At 36.2% G+C, this 22,754-nt stretch overlaps 1 protein-coding gene across 4 annotated transcripts in view; it reads right to left on the bottom strand.

Annotated features, from left to right (window-relative positions):
* Nucleotides 1-22,754, bottom strand: part of otud5a (OTU deubiquitinase 5a) — a 55,120-nt gene that overhangs the window by 26,503 nt on the left and 5,863 nt on the right. For 2 of the 4 annotated variants that reach the window (XM_079827002.1, XM_079827000.1), the window contains exon 2: nt 18,090-18,183. In XM_079827002.1, the coding sequence (XP_079683128.1) occupies nt 18,090-18,183 (94 nt within the window). The remainder of the gene's footprint in view (nt 1-18,089; nt 18,184-22,754) is intronic. The other 2 variants (XM_079827003.1, XM_079827001.1) reach the window with 1 other exon arrangement.

Genomic DNA, 22,754 nt, shown 5'->3' on the forward strand with positions numbered 1-22,754 from the left:
AGATGACGGGACACGCGCAGCTCATGGGTAAATAATGTTGTATGACTTAAATATACGTTTTTGAATTTAGAAATGGGTTATTTACAAGTTAAACTTTAAAAGTTTGATATTTTAAATAAAAAGTTCATGCAAAGTATAAATATGAAAATAAAACCGCCAGTAGGTGGCGTCAAGTCTATGTGTGAGTCATTGATTCAATCGTTCAAACGCAGATTCATTCGAATCGAACCGCTTGGAGATGCGCAACTGTTCTGGAGTAGTTTTGATTTTCACGAAATAAACAGTATTGTGGCTAAAACGTTTTTACTTAAGCTTGTCTATTGGACTTTTGTACAAGATAAGTATCACATTTGCAAGCATGCCAACTCGGAGCAATAGCAGTCCGTAACTTTTGGCGCTAATAAACAGAACTGCACGCGTCTTGCGGAAGAACATTGCAGCCGGATCTACTTCTCTCTGTGTGTATCTCGGTGCATCTATGGCGAGTCACACAGGGACTGTGCTCCTCCGCAGCGCTTCTGGAATAAAATAGTCAGGATATAAACACTTATTATATGTGTACCGTAGTGATTCAGGGTAAAATAAAAAAAACGGTTTGGAAAATGGATTCATGATGTACTCTCATATACATCTAGTAATTTTTAAACTCGAGAAAAGTTGTGGACTGTCTGCAGCTGATAAAGATTAAATCAAGAACTCATACAGGGGCTTTTTTAAATGATTATTTATTAGTCAAATTTTGGTGGAATTTTTGCCCCAAGCCCCCGTTAATTTCCGACCTTTTTTATGATAATCTAATCCAAATGTGGTATTTCTAGTTCATTTGGATTTGGCTGCAAATAAACATCAGCGCGAGGCGTCTGGTAAGTGCGTATTGCTGCGTCACCTGGTAAACTATAAAGTGTAGTCCGTTGCACACGTTTTTTGCACATGCTCTGCTGACAGAAGGCATGACAAGCAGTCGATCGCAGAACGAAACGTAACTGTTGCTCAGTCAGTGTTGATGCACTTTGGCAGTTGTAGTTTTTATTCCAATTACATCTATTCATGAGAATCGATTGGGTCACTCGCACCGGTGCGCCTAAATATTTTTTCACAGTCGCACGCAGTAATTTTCAGGCGCAAATGCGCCCAAAATGGTCGCTATGTAGAGCCCTGTATATAATGGCATTACAAATGACAATTATTACATTTCCAGCCACAAACTGACTCTAATTTGCCTCTTTGAATTGGAATTCTCTATTTTAACCTTAATTACTACACTAACTGTAATATAAATAATACAAATATTAGAAGAAAAATATTTTAAGTGGTCATTAATTGACAATAATTATTGCACAAATAGTATTTAGTACCAAAAGATCTTCTCAAAATATTCAATAAATATAATTTAACTAAAATATAGAACATTTTTTTATTTTAAAAATAGTTAAGGTGTTTGGTCACATTTGACCATCAATGAGTATGAGTGTGAGCAATTAGTAAGGAATACCTGAGGGCTATTAACATTAACATTAATGTTAACAATGTTGCATCTCCTTCACTCTCCATAATAAAACGATCATGTAAATATGGTTGACGTAATAATCAATGCACACTATGCTGTACTGTTTACCAAAACTTGCTGCAAACACCTGTATAGTGAAGCTGTTGTGTATCCGCTTAAGCCATTCAAATGTATTGACACAGCGCTAGAAGTATTGAGCGCTCCATGATAACTGTATGCCTCATTAAGTGTGGCAAAACGATATTTATTGTTTGAATTTCGCATTAAATGTTTTGTTTTTTTTAAGTTTAGACTTTGTTTAATATCAAAAGCAGGTTTGGCAATTTGGCATGATATTAAGTTGGGCAGAGTGAGAGCGTGAGACAGAGCCTGAAAGCCAAATGCGTGAGAGTTGGCAACGCTGCTACATTTTGACCAGCTGAAAACTCGCAAAGAGCTTATAAAATGTAGCCTGACGTCGTCATACTCAGATTCTAGTCTGAAACGGCTCCATTGGGTGTGATTATGGGGCGTGTTTCAACCAAACCAGGAAAGAAAATGCCTCTGCACTCAATTGACCTATCGGTAAGCCCCTCCCCTCGAACGCAGATGAGCCAATGGCAGTTGAGTATCAGTTGCGCTGGGACCGGATCTCGGACATCTTTAGGTTTCAGCGCCATAGAGAAACATTGGCAAATCCGAAGCTCTCGTTGGTATGATGGTGTTTATGCTACAAAAAATGTTAAAACGATGTGCCTGAGGTACTGTAACACTGATTCCAGGTGTCCTGAGAGGATTTTCTGGTTGTCATTCTCTCATTAAGTTACGATTAAAGTTAGTGATTCCCTGCTAACATTCAAACGTCATGTAACGTTAACAGTGTAGGGCAAAAACACAAACATTTCTGAGAGTTTAGATATGTTTAAGGTCTGCATTATCTGTCTAAGGAGGGACTCCTATTTGATGGGTCTACAGAAAGGGAGAGCTTGCACTCCCAGTTTATCAGATTTGTTTTCAGATACAAAGTTTACAGTTTATTAGCACCCCCGAAAAGGCATAATGTCTTGATTACTGTAATTTACTGTGTATGTTAATGATAATGCAACAGAGAGAGAGAGTTTGTGAATGAGCTGTTAATGCACACTTCTTATGCTAATTGTTTGTTCAGTGAAAAAGGACGCAATAAACTTAATAAACCATCATTTAGGTTTAAGTTTGGCCATCAATCGGGACGGGGTCCGCTACCTCCTGTGTACAAAAACAATTCGGGATAAGGTTTTCACACTGACACTGTCATTGTAAGACAGTTAGCAACTCCAATTGTTTGTCCGAGTTAGCAACAGTAACTAAGGGGAGGCGGGGCTTACCGACAGGTCAATTGGATAGATCAGAGCAACAGAGTAAGTGACGTGTTGAGCGATGCATAGTTGTCAACAGAACTCAACTGCACGCATGCTGGGAGAAGTAGAAGAAGATGATGAGTGTAAACGATCTTTGACGGTGTTGTAAAAATAATTTAAGGATACACGAGTACTTACCAACACCATCATTTTTGAGAGAAATAGTAACGGTGAACGCATATACGAACAAGTTCTCCGTTCAGTAAACGAGTTCAACCCAAGCGCTCTTTGGTGGAGGATTGCGTTACTGTTGATCATCTGTCCATCATCGTATAAAGCCCGCCCTGACAATTTAATTGGTCCGAACAGCTCTGGTTCCAGCATAGCTGCTCCACAACGGATCAAGTCCAGACCGAACTTCCCGACCTCAAATGTTGTGGGCGGGGCTAAATTCGGCTGGCATCCAGGCTATATAAAATGTGTAATGGACAGAGGTGGACAAAGTACACAACTCTATTACTTAAATAAAAGTAAAAGTACTGCTGGTCAAATATTACACCGTTACAAGTGAAAGTTCTAAAAAGAGATTTTTACTTAAGTAAAAGTACAGAAGTATTTGTTTTTAAAAGTACTTAAGTATCAAAAGTACATTTCCTTTTTTATGTCGATGCATTATTTTATTATTGTTGCATTGTATAAATGCACTCTATGCCATCGTGGTGGTTTAAGCCAGTCAGTGATGCTCCATCCGACATGCTAGCATACGACTACCTTAAACTCATTTCTTTACATTTGTATAGAGCCTTGTAACTTTTATACAAGTATTGAAATGTTCAATTTCTTGTATAAAAGTTACAAAGCTCTTTACAAAGCTGCTGTCACTTTAAGGCTGAATGCATGGACCCTATACTCTGATACGCATCCGATATTCTCCCAACTGTTTACTCTTCTCCTTCTCCCAGACAATTACATTTTTGAACCTTTTATGAGACATGCATCAAAGTGTATGCCGGTGTATGTAAACTAAACTAATCTTTAATCTTTTGAGAAAACTGAAAAATTATTTTTTAATTTTTTAGTCTTCTTCCATTTTGCTATAAACTGATCAGTGTTCAAAAACTGTTGGGAAACTTCACATGACCCTATACAAGAGTGATTACTGATAGGCTGTCAGCATAAAAAAAAAACTTTTAAAGAAAAAAAAAAACATCCACTGACTTTTAAAGCTGCTACAGAAACGACTTTCGACTTTGACGACCCTGACAGAAATGTAGTGGAGTAAAAAGTACGATATTTGTCTTTCAAATGTAGTGAAGTTAAAGTAAAAGTATCCCTAAAAAATAATACTCCAGTAAAGTACAGATACTCAAAAAGTGTACTTAAGTACAGTACTCAAGTAAATGTACTTAGTTACTGTCCACCTCTGGTAATGGAGTCAAAACAGCGGCAGGAATCCCTCCGTCACACACAAAAACAAGTATGAGTGGGCATTCTGTCCTTTTTAGGGTCGCAACTTGTGACATCATATCACGTTTTTGGTTCGTTTACATCTGTGTTGCGTTCATATTCAATTCGAACCGCACCAGAGTTTGTAGAAGTGGGCCGAGACCGCTGAAAAGATGGGTCTCGGTCCGCTTCTAAACAAACTCTGGTGCGGTTCGAATGAAATATGAACGCAACACGGACCAAAGACATGGCAGCGTTCCCACTCATTCAAATAAACTGCACTAGTCTAACAGAGCAATCGCACCATGGTTTGTTTTAGGGCGTTTTCACACCTGAAAGTCCGCACCCCCGATTATTGTCTGCTATAGACTATTTGCTTTTTATTTATTAAATTCAGGCAATTATCTGATGAAACATTGATTAAAATTAAGATACAATTTATACAAAACGAAATTCACATTAAAGAAAGGCTTTCTACGCAAAATCATACCAAATTTCTTTCAAAATCATTTCTGACCTTCTGTCTTCTGACATATTGCGCATCTTTTCACTTTTCATAATCAATGTAGCCTAGATGAAATTAAAAAATAACATTATAATATTAAAAATAAACAGGAACTTCCCGTAAATGGTCTGAAAGTACGAACCATACAGAAAATGCTTTCACAATAGAAACGAACCGAACCTTTCTTCAGTTTGATCCGGACCAAGACTCCCTCTTTTCGTCGGACCAAATTTCGTCTGTTTGGTCCGGCCCGTGGTCAAGGGGAGGTTTCACACCTGTAATTTTGATTCGGACCAAACTGAAAAGTCCCAAAATCCGGACCAAACAAGGTAAGTGTGAAAGCGCCCTTAATCTAACCAAGCATGTCAAGTGTGAACACATCCTAAGTGTGGAATGTTAGACACTTCAATGACTGAGGCAGGATTGTATACGTAGTGGAGGGGGCGGGGCTATCAGACTTTGATGTTCGTGACAAAATAACCTTATTAAATTCATTCACTATAGTAAATAGTGCATAGTATGACACTAGGGACACAACTTAAGTGTTTCTTATCCATACAATGAACACATTAGGGATTGTTTTTTCTATGTTCTGCACAAAAAAAAGAAAGTCATACAGGTTTGGAAAGACATGAGGGTAAATGCGGACAGCATTTTTATTTTGGGGGATGAACTATCCTTTTAAAGGGTTAGTTCACCCAAAAATGAAAATTCTGTCATTAATTACTCACCCTTATGTCGTTCGACACCCGTAAGACCTCCGTTCATATTCGGAACACAAATGAAGATATTTTAGTTGAAAGCTGATGCTGAGAAAGGCTTCAGATAGGCCTCCATTGGCATTCAGTACACTTATACTCCCAAGACCCATAAAAGGCACTTAAAATGTCGTTACAAAGTCCATCTCACCACAGTGACTCTACAATAATCTTACGATGCGACGACAATAGTTTTTGTGCGCAAAAAATCTGCGTCATATTCTCGCGCATGCGTCGTGGAGGCACACACGGAAGGCAGTAACAAGTTGGATAAAGGTGTTATTTTGATTTTTTTTGCGCACAAAAACTATTGTCGTCGCATCGTAAGATTATTGTAGAGTCACTGTGGTGAGATGGACTTTGTAACGATGTTTTGAGTGCCTTTTATCCGTCTTGGGAGTATAAGTGTACTGAATGCCAATGGAGGCCTAACTGAAGCCTTTCTCAGCATCAGCTTTCAACAAAAATATCTTCATTTGTGTTCCGAATATGAACGGAGGTCTTATGGGTCTCGAACGACGTGAGGGTGAGTAATTAATGACAGAATTTTCATTTTTGGGTGAACTAACCTTTTAAGTACCCAAGGGCAAGGTGGGGAGATGTGAATTAATCTGGAGGAGAGGAATTCGGGCCTCACCTTCGCTTCGAGAGCAAGCCGGCATTTCCCACTCTGTCAAATCATGTTATGGCATTTGTGGCATCTGCTCTACAATCACAACAAGATGACGAACAGCAAAACGAGAGGAATGCAGCCGAGCTGTCTGTCAGGGTTCCCGGCAGGGCACAGGCTGCTTTGTTTACTACCGAAGCAGGTATCTGGAAGCGATCCCGCAGTGCGTGCGGGGGAAATAAACAGGGCTTACAGTGGAATTCACTTTGCATATGCCGGCGATTTTCATATAAAGCTTCGTCCCACGTGAGGTTAGGGTTAGTCTTGCCTAGTGTTAGTCTACACTGGCTCCTCAGATCGATCAGAGACAATAACGCTTGTTCCTGAAATAGCAGCTTGCATGAGAGGAAAGTGAAAACAACAACTGATTTGACAAAAGGAAGTACATAAACTCAATTCTGAGGAAATGGAGTGAACAAAAGAAGCCTAGATGACAAATGTAAGATGGTTCTGTTGAAATACCCTTTACAATAGTTCTTGGAAAGTGTTAAAATAAAAACACAGGCTGTGCATTACAGTGACTTTTAAAAAGCATCACATTCACAACATCATAAATTAAATTACACAGACGTGCAATACAATTACAATTATTAGTGGAGTTTGCAAAGGCAAGCATCACTATTATTATTTCCCATACTTAAGATTAGTGATTTAAACAAACAAACTTAAACTGAAGGAGCAGTGTTATTTTAGAATTATTTATATACCATTATAGTATTATAGTGGCTTTTATTTTTATATTATCAGTTTTCATTTTAGTTTAAGTTTTAGTAATTTAGTTATGTGTTTTTGTCATTTTTATTAGCTTATTTCAGTTACCTGCCAAGGCAATATTTCTAGTTTACAGTTTTTAAATTGAAGTTTTTCATCTAATGTTTATATATTTTATTTCAGCTTCGTTTCAATTACAAAATCAATTTTTAACAGTTTTAGTTAACAATAACAACACTGCTTAGCAACCACAGAGCATGTTAACAATTATTCTGGGAGGTAAAAGAGCTGATTAGCATAACTGTAGGTAGATAAGTAAAATCAACATATTAGTACTAAATTCAAATGATCTGAGGCTACAGGTGCGCACATATCAGCTATTTTCCAATACCTCTGAACATCATCCAATCAGTTTTTAGAGCCGAAACTCAATGCTTTTTGAATATTTATTCAAATCGTCTATCAAACCTAATGGATTAGTTCACTCAAAATGAAAATTATCCCATGATTTACTCACACCCAAGCCATCCTAGGTGTATCTTCTTTCAGACGAACACAATCGGAGTTATATTAAAAAATATCATTGCTCTTCCAAGCACTATAATGGTGAATGGCGGTCCTGATTTTGAAGTCCAGAAAAAGTGCATCCATCCATCCATCCATCATAAAAGTAATAGGGGGTTAATAAAGGCCTTCTGAAGCGAATTGATGCGTTTGTGTAAGAAAAAAAATCCATATTTAAAAATGTATTACATTTTTTTATATGGCTCTGCATCAGCCGTCCCCGCGCCATCACTTCCGGCGTGATCATAGAAATATACATAGATTCCTCATTAGTGCCTGCGCGGATCGGTCGAATGAGGCATCTACGTATATACATCTTTGATCACGCGAGTATTTTGACCTTATTCGCCGGAAGTTATGGTTATTTATAACATAAATACTGCTCGTTTCTCGAAGAAAATGATCGTTTTCGTGTCTTAAGACATCAATGTGTCGCCACGAGCCGCATGGTTTAATAAGGATTCGTATGTGTTTTTACTCTCATTGCTCGCCTCCTCTAAAATATCCCCATTGACATGCATTATACGACTATCACACTGCAACGGTTGGAGTTAAAAATCTTCATTTGTGTTCAACTGAAGAAACAAAGACACCTACATCTTGGATGCCCTGGGGGTAAGCAGATAAACATGAAAATGTTGTTTTTGGGTGAACTATCCCTTTAAGCTTTAATGCCTCTCGCCGTTTAAACAAATAGTGCTGGGCAACAAACTCAAGCTCCTCGTCTTTTATATCACAATCCTCCGACATTTCTCTGTAAAAATTTGCGTCTAAGACTTCTAATTTTTGACCGTTGTTTTGTTTCGCTCTATCCCACGTTCGTCAATGTATCATGTCAGGTCAGGGGTTACTCTTTAACCATAAATCGATGCATGCAGCCTTCTGTCGGAAGCTAGTTATTTTAGTTTATAACGTTTTAAATATGGATATTTTTCTTACACGAACGCATCACTTCAGAAGGCTTTTAGTAACCCCCCGGAGCCACGTGGAGCAGTTATATGATGGATAGATGCACTTTTATGGACTTCAAAAACAAAGCAACAATTTTTAATTGTTAGGAAATTTTTAATAATCGTCCAAGAGAAGAATCTCATATACATCTAGAATGGCTAGAGGGTTAGTAAATGATGGGCTAATTTTAATTTTTGGGTTTAAATTGTCCTTTAAATGTCACAGCCAGACTGTTATAGACCAGGTGGAGAGCTCAGCCCACATACTTGGTCAGGCACTTTTATCCCACTGTATCGAGATTTGCCTGGAAAGAGGGAGTCTTTGATAAAATGCACAGCTGGCACTGTTGCATTTCAGAAGAAATGTGCAAATCCAAGCCAAAAGCAAACAAGTGCACTGTTACTCGAACAAACATTCAACTACCTCCAGAGTAGGATTACAATCCACCATGTAACCTTAATCTTCAATGGAGACTGAAAAAAATAAAGCATTTAAATTGGCTCCCGTTACAGTACAAAAATCTGCACCTTTTAACCTGCGGACACACGGACAAGCCTTCACATCAGATGGCCATTTACGGCTAAAGTTTGGAAAATACATGGGTTAAACTGTTTTGAAGAGCCTAATTAGTGTTTGTTTAGCTGGCTGGGTCAGGTCACCCCACTCCTACGTTTATCACAGCCAGTGTGTGTGTGTGTGTGTGTGTGTGTGTGTGTGTGTGTGTGTGTGTGTGTGTGTGTGTGTGTGTGGGCATGTTTTCGTGAAATATCAGGACACAAATGTGTATAATGACATGGGTATGACATAGGTATTACAAAAAGAGGGTGAAATATGAGGACGTTCCCCATGTCCTCACTTTTCAAAATGCTTATAAATCACACAGAACAAGTTTTTTTTCACAGAAAGTGAACTGCACAGTTTCCTGTGAGGGCTAGGTTTAGGGACAGGGGCAGTGTAAGGGGATAGAAAATACGGTTTGTACGGTATAAAAACCATTACGCCTATGGAATGTCCTCACATTTCACAAAAACAAACATGTGTGTGTGTGTGTGTGTGTGTGTGTGCTGGTAATGGTGTCAACTGCTTCCCCGTCCACCAGAGTCCAGGTCGAGCTCTGGAAAGAGGGGCGGTGCTCTGGATAACCAGCAGAGCAGCACTGGGAATGAGAGAGAATGCTGGGAGCTAGGGCAGGGATCTCACACATGACACCGTTTCCCACGCATCATAAAGGAGAAGCGCGTTCCCAACACAAAACCCTGCAACAACAATTACTACAGCACAGAATACCTGCAATGCTTTCGTCAGGATGTGGTATTTCAGACTTATTCACAACAAAACTGTTTTCATAATTAGGACGGGGCCCTATGAAACCACACCAAAGCTGGAGGTATTACAACAGTTGTTGAACGTTGTAGATTGGTGGATTCACCTCGTTTCAGCCAATGGAACGGCAAACATGTGAAACCACAAAACCTTTTGAAAGTTTTTCTTTGTAATAGCAAAACTGAAACCACAGAGGCAGGTTTCTCACTTTCAAACAGAAAGACACAGGTGTGCGTATGGCCATGTGTCCATATTAGCGTTCATTTTCTGTAAAAGTGAAATGTACTCCCCCCCCCCCCCCTCCATGATGCTGTGAAATGTGACGGGTCTGATCAGAAACCCTGTCAAAAGCAGCGGACACTCATTATTTCCAGACAAATACAAATCGTAGGCTTTTCTTTTGCATTTGTTCCTCTACTGTAAGTCGCTCTGGAAAAAGCATCTGTTCAATGTATATGTAAAACATCTTCAACACACAAATGTCCAGCATTGCACGCACACTCATTCAATATAGTCTCCAGCTCATGAAGGTTTTTGAAAGAATGTCCAGGGCATAAAATATAAGATAGGTGGAATATAGTAGGAAGGTGTGTTTAAATGTTCAACTGATGGTCTACAACATTACCATAAATTACCATTGAATAGATCTCTCAGGATATAAACCTCTGTGAGATAAAATACCTTGGAAAATCATTTGCAAACCAATTTGCAAACATTGCATAAGCATTTGCACGCTAGCGCCATGAGCTTCCTTACTACAGAATGGGAACTACGAATGCCAGGTTTGGTTGTGCTGAACATGGGAAACTGAATTTGAAATGCAGGGTCATATAAGGTGGTGACATGCAGAAATTGTGTAATTCTTAAAAAGTTGCCTTTTTCATTAGTGAAGATTTCTACACTAAAAACTGTTGACCGTTCAAAAGTTTGGGGTCAGCAAGAAAATGAATACTTCTATTCCGGAAGACTTTTGTGAAAGGGATAGTTCACTCAAAAAATAAAATTAGCCCATGATTTCCTCTCACTCAAGTCATCCTAGGTGTATGACATTCTTCTTTCAGACGAATAAAATCTGAGTTATATTACAAAAGTCCAGGCTAATCCAAGCTTTAGAATTGGATTTATAGTTGCTCTGTTTTTGAAGTCCATAAAAAGTGCATCTATCCATCATATAACTGCTCCACGCGGCTTTGGGGGGTTAATAAAGGCCTTCTGAAGCGAAGTGGTGCATTTGTGTAAGAAAAATATCCATATTTAAAACTTTATAGACTAAAAGATCTAACTTCCGGTCAACTCCCGATGTAACCCCCAATGCTACATTTTGTTTTGCTCCATCCTCTGCGTCTCTGTTTATTTTAGTGTATCATGTTTTAAATATGGATATTTTTCTTACACAAACACGCCACTTCACTTTTGAAGGCCTTTATTAACCCCCCGGAGCCGCGTGGAGCAGTTATATGATGGATAGATGCACTTTTATGGACCCATCAAGTCACTGCCATCATAAAGCTTGGATTAGACAGGAGTTGGACATTTTTAATATAACTCTGATTGTATTCGTCTGAAAGAAGAATGTCATATACACCTAGGATGAATCATGGGATATCATGTTTAATTCTTAGTGAACTATCCCTTTAAGCAAGGATACATTAAATTGATCAAAAGTGACAGTAAAGACATTTACAATCTTTCCAAATATTTCTATTTCAAATAAATGCTGTTCTTTTCAAATTTCTATAAGAATCCTGAAGAAAATGTATCACAGTTTCCACAAAAATATGAAGCAGCACAACTGTTTTCAACATTGATGATAAGAAATCTTTCTTGAGCATCAAATCCTCATATTAGAGTGATTTCTGAAGAATCATGTGACACCGAAGAGCTGAAAATTCAGCGTTGCATCACAAGAATAAATACAAATTAAAATCTATTGAAATAGAAAACCATTTATTTCAAATTGTAATAATATTTCACAATATTACTGTTTTTACTGTATTTTTTATCAAATAAATGCAGCCTTGGTGAGACTTTTTCCAAAACCATTTGACAGACTCCAAACATTTGAACGGTAATCCAAAGTTGTTTAGACATACAGGATTATAAACGAGATAATCATGGGAATAAAACGCCGCTCACCTGACCTACCTTTTCATAATGTGAGAACCAAAACAGCAACAAAACAATGAGGATAAGGGCAAAATTTGATAGCAGAGATCTGGTTTGCTGCTGCTCTCGTTGACAAGATTAATTATGATGTGATGAGAACGATCTTAAATTCATAAAACAACACGTCAGCATACAGTATTGCAATTATACATATACAAATCACGTAAAATGGATTTTTTATTTTCAATAAAAGAGTCACACAGGGAGTTAAGAATGCTCTGTGTCAAATTCTGATTACTTATTCAGATTTATTATAAGAAGAGGTTCTGATGCTGCTTTGGTTATCCATAAATGAAATGCAACATTAGCACAGTCTTAAAGGAATAGTTCACTCACAAATACAAAAAGAAGGTGCATTTAATGGTCATTTAAAGCTACATTTCGTGAGCAAGAAACTAAGTATATTTCAGAGTCAAAACGGGGTCATTTTAGTATACCACCACAATAATAATTATAATCTAATACACATCCATATCTATTACTTCACACCAACAGGCAACAGCGTCCTGTAAGAAACTATCCTATCCTGGGTTATCATGATCCCACTGGCTGTGAGAGCCCTATTACCACCGGGCCAGTTATATAACATGGATTGTTTGACTCGAGTGATTGTTTGGAGATGGATAGTTTCACACCTGCGGTGCGAGAACTGTGGCACAGTGTCCCTGATGGGAACGCTTCATGTAGGTCAGCACATCACATGCCTGTCTATCAAATCCTGCATAAAACTCACACAAGGACAGAGAGGTATATTAACGAGAACAGGGGGAGGATTAATGAAATAAATGTGTGCATGAGAGAGAGAGAGAGAGAGAGAGAGAGAGAGAGAGAAAGAGACAGAAACAGAGACATGAAAGAGAGAATGAAAGAGGAAACACGGTAAGATGCCACTCAATGGTGGTTGCAGATCGAGTTGCTGAAAGCTTAGGGAAAAATCCCATCATTTAATGTATGGTGTCCACTAAATTAAACAAGTTACAGAAAATAAACAACGAGGAAATATTTAATAACACTTGAATAAAAATGTAATTGTATGATACTGAATGTTACTACGTCATGTTGAATTTATGGTGTCATAAATAAAAAACACTAAATAAAGAGGACAGTCACGTAGATTTATGGGAACGGGTCAAAGGTGAAGCCTCACTGTGGCTTGGGTGTAACATTGCACACGCTGAATGATTAAAATGGCTTTTAATTCATTCACCGTAATCAAGATGCAAGAAACAAAAGTCTGGTGTCAGGAAAACTAAATAAACCGCACATTTTCAAGCTGAAACTGAAGTGTAATACAACACTGCTGAGAGTATGTGAAACTCCAGATAGCAGGTTATGTTTTGACACGCGCAGACTTCACTTATATAGAGGAATAGCGCCATCCAGAGGGATGTTCTGGTAACTGCTCAAAAACTCATGTACAGTACTGGGATGTAAATAGGTCTATGGTTTCCTATTCATAGTTTTCAGTCATGTGACGGAGCCTTGGAGGGCAAAACCGCCATAGACCTCCATTGAACTGCAGCACAAGCCTGTCAAATTTCCATCTTAAAACTAAAATATGTGAACAAGATGCATGTTTTGGGCACTTATGATCCATATACGGCATCTGATGCAGTATTTCAGTCACTGAAAACAGCGGGACGCTTTTAAAACGCTTAACGTGAAAAACACTACAGGGTGAGCTGCACCAATAAGGATTAAATTAAGCAAAGTTTAAAGGATTTGTTGATTTGGGTTTTATTTTAAATCGAGTTGTTGCACCACTTCATTTTAAACACAGATTAATTACGCAGTAAAAGCGTAATAGAGCTGATCAAGCAGCAGAAGGAGGTGAACTGAAGACAGGCTAAAGAATCCTTAAAGCAACCCACCCTTAAAGTGCTGTAATGCACTAAAACAGTGATATTAAAACATCACATTCAGTTTACACCTTTTTGATGATGCATACTATATACAGGCGAGTAGATGAGGCAAGAAAAAAGTTTTCTTTAAAATGGTTTTCGATGGGGAAAACACTTAACGAGAAACCTTGTGTTGCATTAATATTCTGTGTTCATCTGCTTTCCTGTACAAAGTATGCAACATCAATAAGGTGTATATTGAATTTGGTATTTTAATATCACTGTCTTACCTCCGATTGTTCGAATATTACAATTAAATAATACTTAAATCGATATGTCATCCTCAATAAACCCTTCTCCAGCGTGTTGCCTCCGATCATTCGAATATTGCACTTTAATAATTATTTAATCAAAATCATCCTCAATAATCCCGTCTCCAGCGTGTTGCCCCCGGTCCCTCGAATATTCCAATCTATTATGACCTCTGACCTGTAAAGCTGCCAGAATAATAATAATACGCTGTTTGTTAATTGACATCAGCGTTTTCTCCAGGATGGCTATACAGCTGAATAACATTATGCTGCATTATTTTCCTGTTTAACACTGTAAAGCTGCTTTGAAACAATCTACATTGTTAAAAGCGCTATATAAATAAAGTTGACTTGACTTACCGCATTAATACTGACTACAAACCTGGTAACAATGCCTTGTTTTGCCCTCCAGGTGGGCGTTCCTATAAGCGTGTGACGACACGTGAAAACTATGAAATAGCATTGCTGTTTTAATTACAAACCGATAACATATTCGGATTCATTTTATGCTTCTGGCTTCATTGTCAACCCATTTTCTAAAATGTTTTTTTGAATATTAATCAAGAGAGAATGCAAGTTTACAATGGAATCAAGTAGAATAAGATCATGAACATGTATTAAGAAAATTTCAATGCTGAGCTTAAAGGTGCAACTGCAGATGTAACTTTTCTGTCCGCTAGAGGTCGTCTGTTCAAAACAAAGCCGTAGTTTGATGACGGCACGTTTGAGCGCAGAATCTTGGGTCATGTGGTCTTCAGCTCACAGCCGGTGGGAAAGAATCGGGACAGGACTCGGGCAGAAATCATGTTGATGGATGTGATTATTAACGTTACTGTAGTGAAGCAGAGCAGGAGCGAGTGTTGTGGAGCTGAGGAACCGCTGGAGCGATTGTTAATAAGATGAACGCGACACACGCCTCACGAGCAGCGGGACTTTTATTATGCCACAGTCGCCACTTCCTCTCCTCCGCTCATGAGTGTGAGGTAACGCAGCTCTGATGATCATATTACACACATCTGAGTGTGTTGATGATGGGATGGCGTTACTCTGTGTGTTCTCTCAGCGGCTGCTATGACACTTGTTCACACTGCAGTGAGAGGAAAGCGTTTCTGCAGAATAAAACCAGAAACTGAGGCTAACGCAGACATGATGTCATCGACAGGCCACGCCCTCACACGTCCCAGTTCATTGGGTAAAATAGCGATTTTCTCACGACATTGTAAGTACTCAACTGAACAAAATATATAACACTGGCCTAGTGGTTTTTGGATATTTTACTGAAAAAAATTTACATAGTGCAGCTTTAATGCTTTATGTCAAGTAAACTATTACTATTTAACAATAGTTAAAACACATTATGCAATAACAACCATTTCAAGCAGCAGTTTGCTACAATATTGTCCCTCTATCGCTACATTTTTGGCATCCAGGTAGTGTTTCGGGAATAAAAACTGTAATTTTAAATGTTTAATTCAATTTTGTGTACAAATGTCTTAACTTGTGACAGTCCAATCAAATAATGAACCAAGGAGTAAAAATCCTATATATATATATATATATGGAGGACCAAAGTACCCAAAATTAAATAATTAAATAAATAATGAATTCAATAAAACCAGTTTATTATTAATTAATTATCAACTAGTTAATTTAAATAATCATTAATTAAATAAATTAATACATAAATTATTAAATCTATTAAATTTTGCAAAATTCCATGAAAACAAAACATTTATTGTTTAATATATTTCACAATATCCTCTTTCACACACTATTACTGTTTAAATATTTTCTTTTTTTTTTCATAATAAAATCAACTTCTTCAACTTTAAACGAATTAGTGCCGAGCACCGCCCACAGCCTGTTGATTGGCATTTGTGAAATGTCCTCTATCATTATGAAAATAATCTTGGGGAAAATCGATAGGTCAAATAGGCATCATTCTTAAATTCAGCATATTGTAATAAAAAACGGCTTTTTGAAAAAGCACATTTCATAAAATTTTACAAAATAAATAGATACCTTTATTCATTGATTTATTTATTTTTGGGATAGTTCACCCAAAAATAAAAATGTTTTCATGGAATTTTACCAAATAAACAGATACATTTAATTATTGATTTATTTAATTCAAAATTCATTAAATTGATAATTATTTCATTATTTCATAATAAACTGGTACATGTAATTGTTGTTTTATTTAATTCATTATTTATTCAATTATTTAATTTAATTTTGAGTACTTTGGTCCTCCAAACACACACACAACCATTTAAAAGTAAGTGGTCAGTAAGTTTTTTGTTGTTGTAATGAGGCAGTAAATTATAAATGTTACAAATTAATGCAGTTCTTTTGAACTTTCTATTTGTCAAAGAATCCTTAAAAAATATGCATCACAAGAATATTACGCAGCACAACTGCTTTCAACACTGATAATAATGTTTCTTTTAGCAGTAAATCAGCATATTAGGATGATTTAGAGTAATGATGCTGAAAATTCAGCTTTGCATCACAGGAATAATTAACATTTAAATAAATATTAAACTAGACAAGAGTTATTTTAAAACTGTAATGATGCTTCACAATATTTCTGATTTTAAAAGGTATGCAGCATTGGTGAGCATATAATCAAGAAACAAAATCTTACCAACCCCAAACTTTTTAAACACTAATGTATTTTTAAAAAATGAGATGATATTACTTCAGTGTAATTTGTCCCAATGGAAATGGAGCATTAAGTTAAGCACATTGCATTGTGTGATACACTGCCGTTTTTGATTTTTTTATGTTTTTAGAAGAAGTCTCTTATGCTCACCAAGGCTGCATTTATTTGATTAAAAATGCAACAACAATAAAACAGTAATATTGTGAAATATTATTAAAATGAAAATAACTGTTTACTATTTTAACATACTTTAAAATATAATTTATTCCTCAGTTGAATTTTCAGCATCATTATCCAGTCTTCAGTGTCACATGATCCTTCAGAAATCATTCTAATATGATGATTTACTGCTCAAGAAACATTTATGATTATGATTATTATCAATGTTGAAAACAGTTGTGTAAAACATTTATTTTAGGATTCTTTGATGAATAGAAAGTTCAAAAGAACAGTATTTATCTGAAATAGAAAGCTTTTGCAACATTGTACTACCGTTCAAAAGTTTGGGGTTGGTAAGAATTATTATAATTTTTAGGGGGGAAAGAACTTAAAGATATTAATACATGTATTCAGCAAGGATGCATTAAATTGATCAAGTGACAGTAAATACATTTATAATGTTACAAAAGATTATATCTATAATAAATGCTGTTCTTTTAAACTTTCTATTCATTAAATAATCCTGGGGAAAACTGTTTTCAACATTGATAATAATCATAAATGTTTCATGAGCAGCAAATCCTCATATGAGAGTGATTTCTGAAGGATCATGTGACACTGAAGAGCTGAAAATTCAGCTTTGATCACAGAAATAAATTACAAATTAAAACCTATTCAAATAGAAAACCATTTATTTCAAATTGTAATAATATTTCACAATATTACTGTTTTTACTGTATTTTTGATCAAATGAATGCAGCCTTGGTGAGAATTCTTTCAAAAACATTTTACACACTCCAAACAGTTGAACGATGATCGAAAGTAGTTTAGACATACAGGATTATAATAGAGATTTTGTATTTTTTATAATGATAAAGTGCAGCCTTGGTGAGCATAAGAGACTAATTTGCTTTGATGCAGCACATTTTACTAAAAGTAGCAGGTCATCAGGGTAATCTATACATCTAGAAAATGTACATACTGTGTATTGTACAGTATGAATATTGCTGAAATAGTAAGTGTAGTGTAGTGTTGTATGGAGTATCCTACCATAGAACAAATATAAATCTAAGATTGCATTCTGCCAAATTGACAAGGACAATCCCCCAGGTTCTACATTATTGCCAATAGATGAACTAGATACTAGATCTTTTGACTTCAAGTGAACATCAAGTAGTTAATAAAGTACCCACCAACAGCTCTGAAGAGGCAGGCACCATCTTCCTTCATTTTTTTGATGACAAATCCTTTCTTTTCCTGGAGAGCTTTTTCAAACCAGTGTTCCTGCTGTAACAGAGGCAAAACTTCAGGACAGACACAGTGGGGGATCATTATTATGTGCTTGATAAACAGACAGACTTCTGAAAGACGATCACATTTTTATGCATATTTATCCTATGTTAGATCAATAACTTCATAATTTAATGCACTGATAAAAATTATTTTGTGGTGATGTAAATACTACAGAAAAAAACAAATGTAATTTCTACATGCAAAACTTAGTTCAGGCAAGAATTAAAAAAGTAAGTAAATTCTATATTTTTACTCAATTCAAGCAAAGCGTAAATATCAACGTTATAAAGTTACACAACTTTTCTGATTCTGGTGTTCCCATCATGCACTGGGGTTAGAATAATTAATATGGTATATGTTTTCCAGCTGTATTTACACACTGTAAAAAATTAATCATGTGTCTTGTAATTTTCACCAAAAAATATTAAGGTGATAATTAAAAATAGTCTGTATATTTTCTTAAGAAAACTGTGGTTCAGTGTTGTATAGAAAATATTGAGAACATTTCCCTATTAAAACCAAGAGATACATTTTCCTAATTTTTTTAAGGAAATGTAAGCAATTTTGAGGCTTCAATCGAAGAACCGATTAAGCTGATAAAATCAAGGAAAATAAGGTTACCTATTTATTTTAAGAGAATTAGCTCAATTGTGCAGTTTTATTTAGAGACACCATTGTTAGTTCCCAACATGCTTTGCATATGGCTGGAAATAGAGAGTTAATATTGAAATTTGTGTTATTTTATGTGTTTTTGAGTGAAGGGAAACATCTGTAAATATTTAATGTTTGGTTATGTTTGACATTTGAAAGAGTTTCTGTTATGTTGAAGTTTTGACCGTTACCATTGTGCAGAAGAGTAGAGCTTATGGTAAGGTTGTGATGTAAATACCTGCAAGTATTATTATTATTATGAAGCATGTTTCTTTGTTCAATGAGAAATAAATTTTCTGATGCTAGTGCAATAACAAGTTTGTTTCTGCTTGTGCTAGCAGTAAACAGTTTATGTATAAACAGGTCATTTCCATTTAATATAATTTATAACCTTTTTAGAGTCAACTTAAATTAAAAAAGCACTTTCCACTAATAATATTAAATTCATCATGTGCCATAGACTAAATAATTTAGGAATTTTTACTTAATTTATTTTGGTAAATTTCACTAAAAAAAAACAACCTTAAAATCTACTCAAATATAATACGTGTAATATTGTTACCATAATTTTTTTAAGCAGATAGCATGTGATATTTTTTACAGTGCACTGTTTTATCATTGCTTCTGTTGTTATGTTTATTAACTTGCCATTTTGTGACATTTGGAGTTCATTTTCAACTCAAAATGACACATTCACACTCAAAAACGACCCATTAAATGTTACCGTCACTGTGTATTGTGTACCAAGTATTGAGGTCTCGGTGTTCAGATGCCGCATTACTTCTATTATGTATGTAGATATGGTATCTGCACAATATCTATTGTGTTATTTACTTAGATATGTCTAAGAAAAGCATACACTTCAAAAGTGTGGTTTAATTCAATGTTTTGAGTAAAATGTATTGCAAAGGAAACTTAAACTGAGTAGAAATTACTCAACCTTTTACTAGCCAAGTTAAAATTCCTTATTTTCATTGTTAATTTTACTTAAAGGGTTAGTTCACCCAAAAATGAAAATTCTGTCATTAATTACTCACCCTCATGTCGTTGGACACCCGTAAGACCTCCGTTCATATTCGGAACACAAATGAAGATATTTTAGTTGAAAGCTGATGGCTGAGAAAGGCTTCACACAGGCCTCCATTGGCATTCAGTACATTTACACTCCCAAGACCCATGAAAGGCACTTAAAACGTCGTTACAAAGTCTATCTCACCACAGTGGCTCTACAATAATCATACAATGCGACGACAATAGTTTTTGTGCGCAAAAAAAAATCAAAATAACACCTTTATCCAGCTTGTTCTTGTCTTCCGTGTGCGCCTCCACGACGCATGCGCGAGAATATGACGTAGCGCCGGTGTTCGGGAATCGATGAAATACACACTTAAGCCCCATTTTGAGCACTACGCCGAGACCTAAAGCACGATCAATGTAGAATCCAACAGCTTAGACACGCGAGTCTTCCTCTGCTCGTAAACAAATCGCTTCTGGGTCATATGTCCGAACGCCGGATCTGCGTCATATTCTCGCGCATGCGTCGTGGAGGCGCACACGGAAGACAAGAACAAGTTGGATAAAGGTGTTATTTTGATTTTTTTTTGCGCACAAAAACTATTGTCGTCGCATTGTATGATTATTGTAGAGCCACTGTGGTGAGATAGACTTTGTAACGATGTTTTAAGTGCATTTCATGGGTCTTGGAAGTGTCAATGTACTGAATGCCAATGGAGGCCTGTGTGAAGCCTTTCTCAGCCATCAGCTTTCAACTAAAATATCTTCATTTGTGTTCCGAAGATGAACGGAGGTCTTACGGGTGTCCAACGACATGAGGGTGAGTAATTAATGACAGAATTTTCATTTTTGGGTGAACTAACCCTTTAACTTAGTTAAGTAGAGTTTACTTAATTCCCTATGTGAAATTTACTTTAAAAATATGCGTGCAAAAACTTGCCAAAGAAAAATTATAAAAAAATGTTTTTTTTTCTGTGTGGGGTTTTTGATTGCAATAATCATTAAACACTATAAGGAATGATTTTAGGTATAATGTTTAATATTAGTGAACCTTACGTCTGGGTAAAGTGGGGTTCAGATCAGGGATGGATATTAACTTTTTTGTTTCAAAATCTACCAGCCACTCAATGTTTTTACCAGCCACTTTCTTGTTTTTAACCGATTAGTAATTAATACTACAAGCTCTACAATACTTAAGCAGTTTACTTAATCTCAAGTCTCAATGAAATACTGACATTTTCTCTTTCTCTCTTATACACACACAAACCATGAACTGATATACATTTCATTAAATGAGTAGGGCAGATTAATAGATGTGGCATTTGGATGATTCGGGGTCTTTTATGGCTTCCAGTTTTAGGTTTTTAGTCCCAACAATGAAACTATTAGTTTTGGCATCTTCTGAAGCGTGTTGACGACATACTAGGGTTGCCACCTTCAGTGTGGCAAAATAAGGGACACCCATTCATGACAATATAAAATATAAAATGTTATATTATTTTACATTTGATTATTTCATTTATTTCTAAAGAACTCTTTAGTAGCCTATTTGGTGCACTTTAAAGGGATAGTTCACCCAAAACTAAAACATTCTGTCATCATTTACTCTCCCTCATGATGTTTCAAACCTGTATGAGTTTCTATGTTCTGCTGAACACAAAAGACGATATTTTGCAGAAAGTTTGTACTCAGGCTGCTTTGGGGGCACCATTGACTTCCATAGTAGGAATGAATCTTCCAATGTGTTCAACATAAAGAAATGTATACATGTTTGGAACAACTTGAGGGTGAGTAAATAATGACAGAATTGTCATTTTTGGGTGAACTGTCCCTTTAAGCAGTCATTCTGAACCAGTAATCACTTTTTTGCCAATTCTGAAATTCAATTTTTTTTTTTATTAATTTACTTAAATTATGACTATATTATTATGTAATTATTCATCCCATTTTTATCTAAATATTATTTTAATAAATGTCAAACTTTATATGGCAGGATTATTTATTATGTATGATTGAAATAACATTAATTAAGCTATAATCTATTAATTAACCTATTATAATTAACCTATCTATTATATATATAATAATTCTGTCTGCCAAGCTCTGATAATGTATGGAATATTATATAAATATATTATCCATTTAAAAAAACAATAGGCCTATACCTTTAGAAGCACGGGTGTGTGTGTGTCACCACTGCTGCTTTAAAGCTACACTGTGTGATATTTTCCCCCATCTAGTGGTGAAAAGGTATATGACCATCCAGAGAATTTTAGTTTCTGTTCCTCTCAATTCCGATTTCGTTTTAACTCCTACGGTGGCCGATTTAGTCCAAGATTAACATGGCTTCCAGTTCGACCTCGTCCACATTCGACACGGTGCCATCGAGTGTTAAAACGCGAAAGGCGAAGCTTGAATTTACGGGTATGTCCCTCTTTGGCTAATGTACTTTCAAGATGGAGGGCCAACATGGCGACCCGCATTCGAACCCCTCACCCGTATGTATTTTCAATGGCATATTATAAACTTACGAGAATACTTTATTACTTGAAAGAAGTAAATTAACATTAATGAGCACATATATTTTTGAAAGAACTAAGTGTTTTTAGCTAAGAATAAACTAAAAAAGTTACACAGTGTAGCTTTAAAAAACCGCATGTTCGAGACTGCACCGCTATTGCAACAAAGCTGCTAAAACGCAACCACGCGCAAATTAACTTCTCTACTACTTATTGGGAATTTGATTTGTAACGCCACATTTTTTTGAAGGTGTGCCTCCTCTACACTGTAAAAAAAATCCCCGTAAAATTTACGGTAAAAAAACGGCAGCTGTGGTTGCCAGAACATTACCGTAAAAAATACGGCAGTAACGTTTTAGGTTTTTAGGGACAGCACCATAT

This window comes from Gobio gobio (genome assembly GCF_949357685.1).
Source record: "Gobio gobio genome assembly, chromosome: 10".
NCBI classification, from domain to species: Eukaryota; Metazoa; Chordata; class Actinopteri; order Cypriniformes; family Gobionidae; genus Gobio; species Gobio gobio.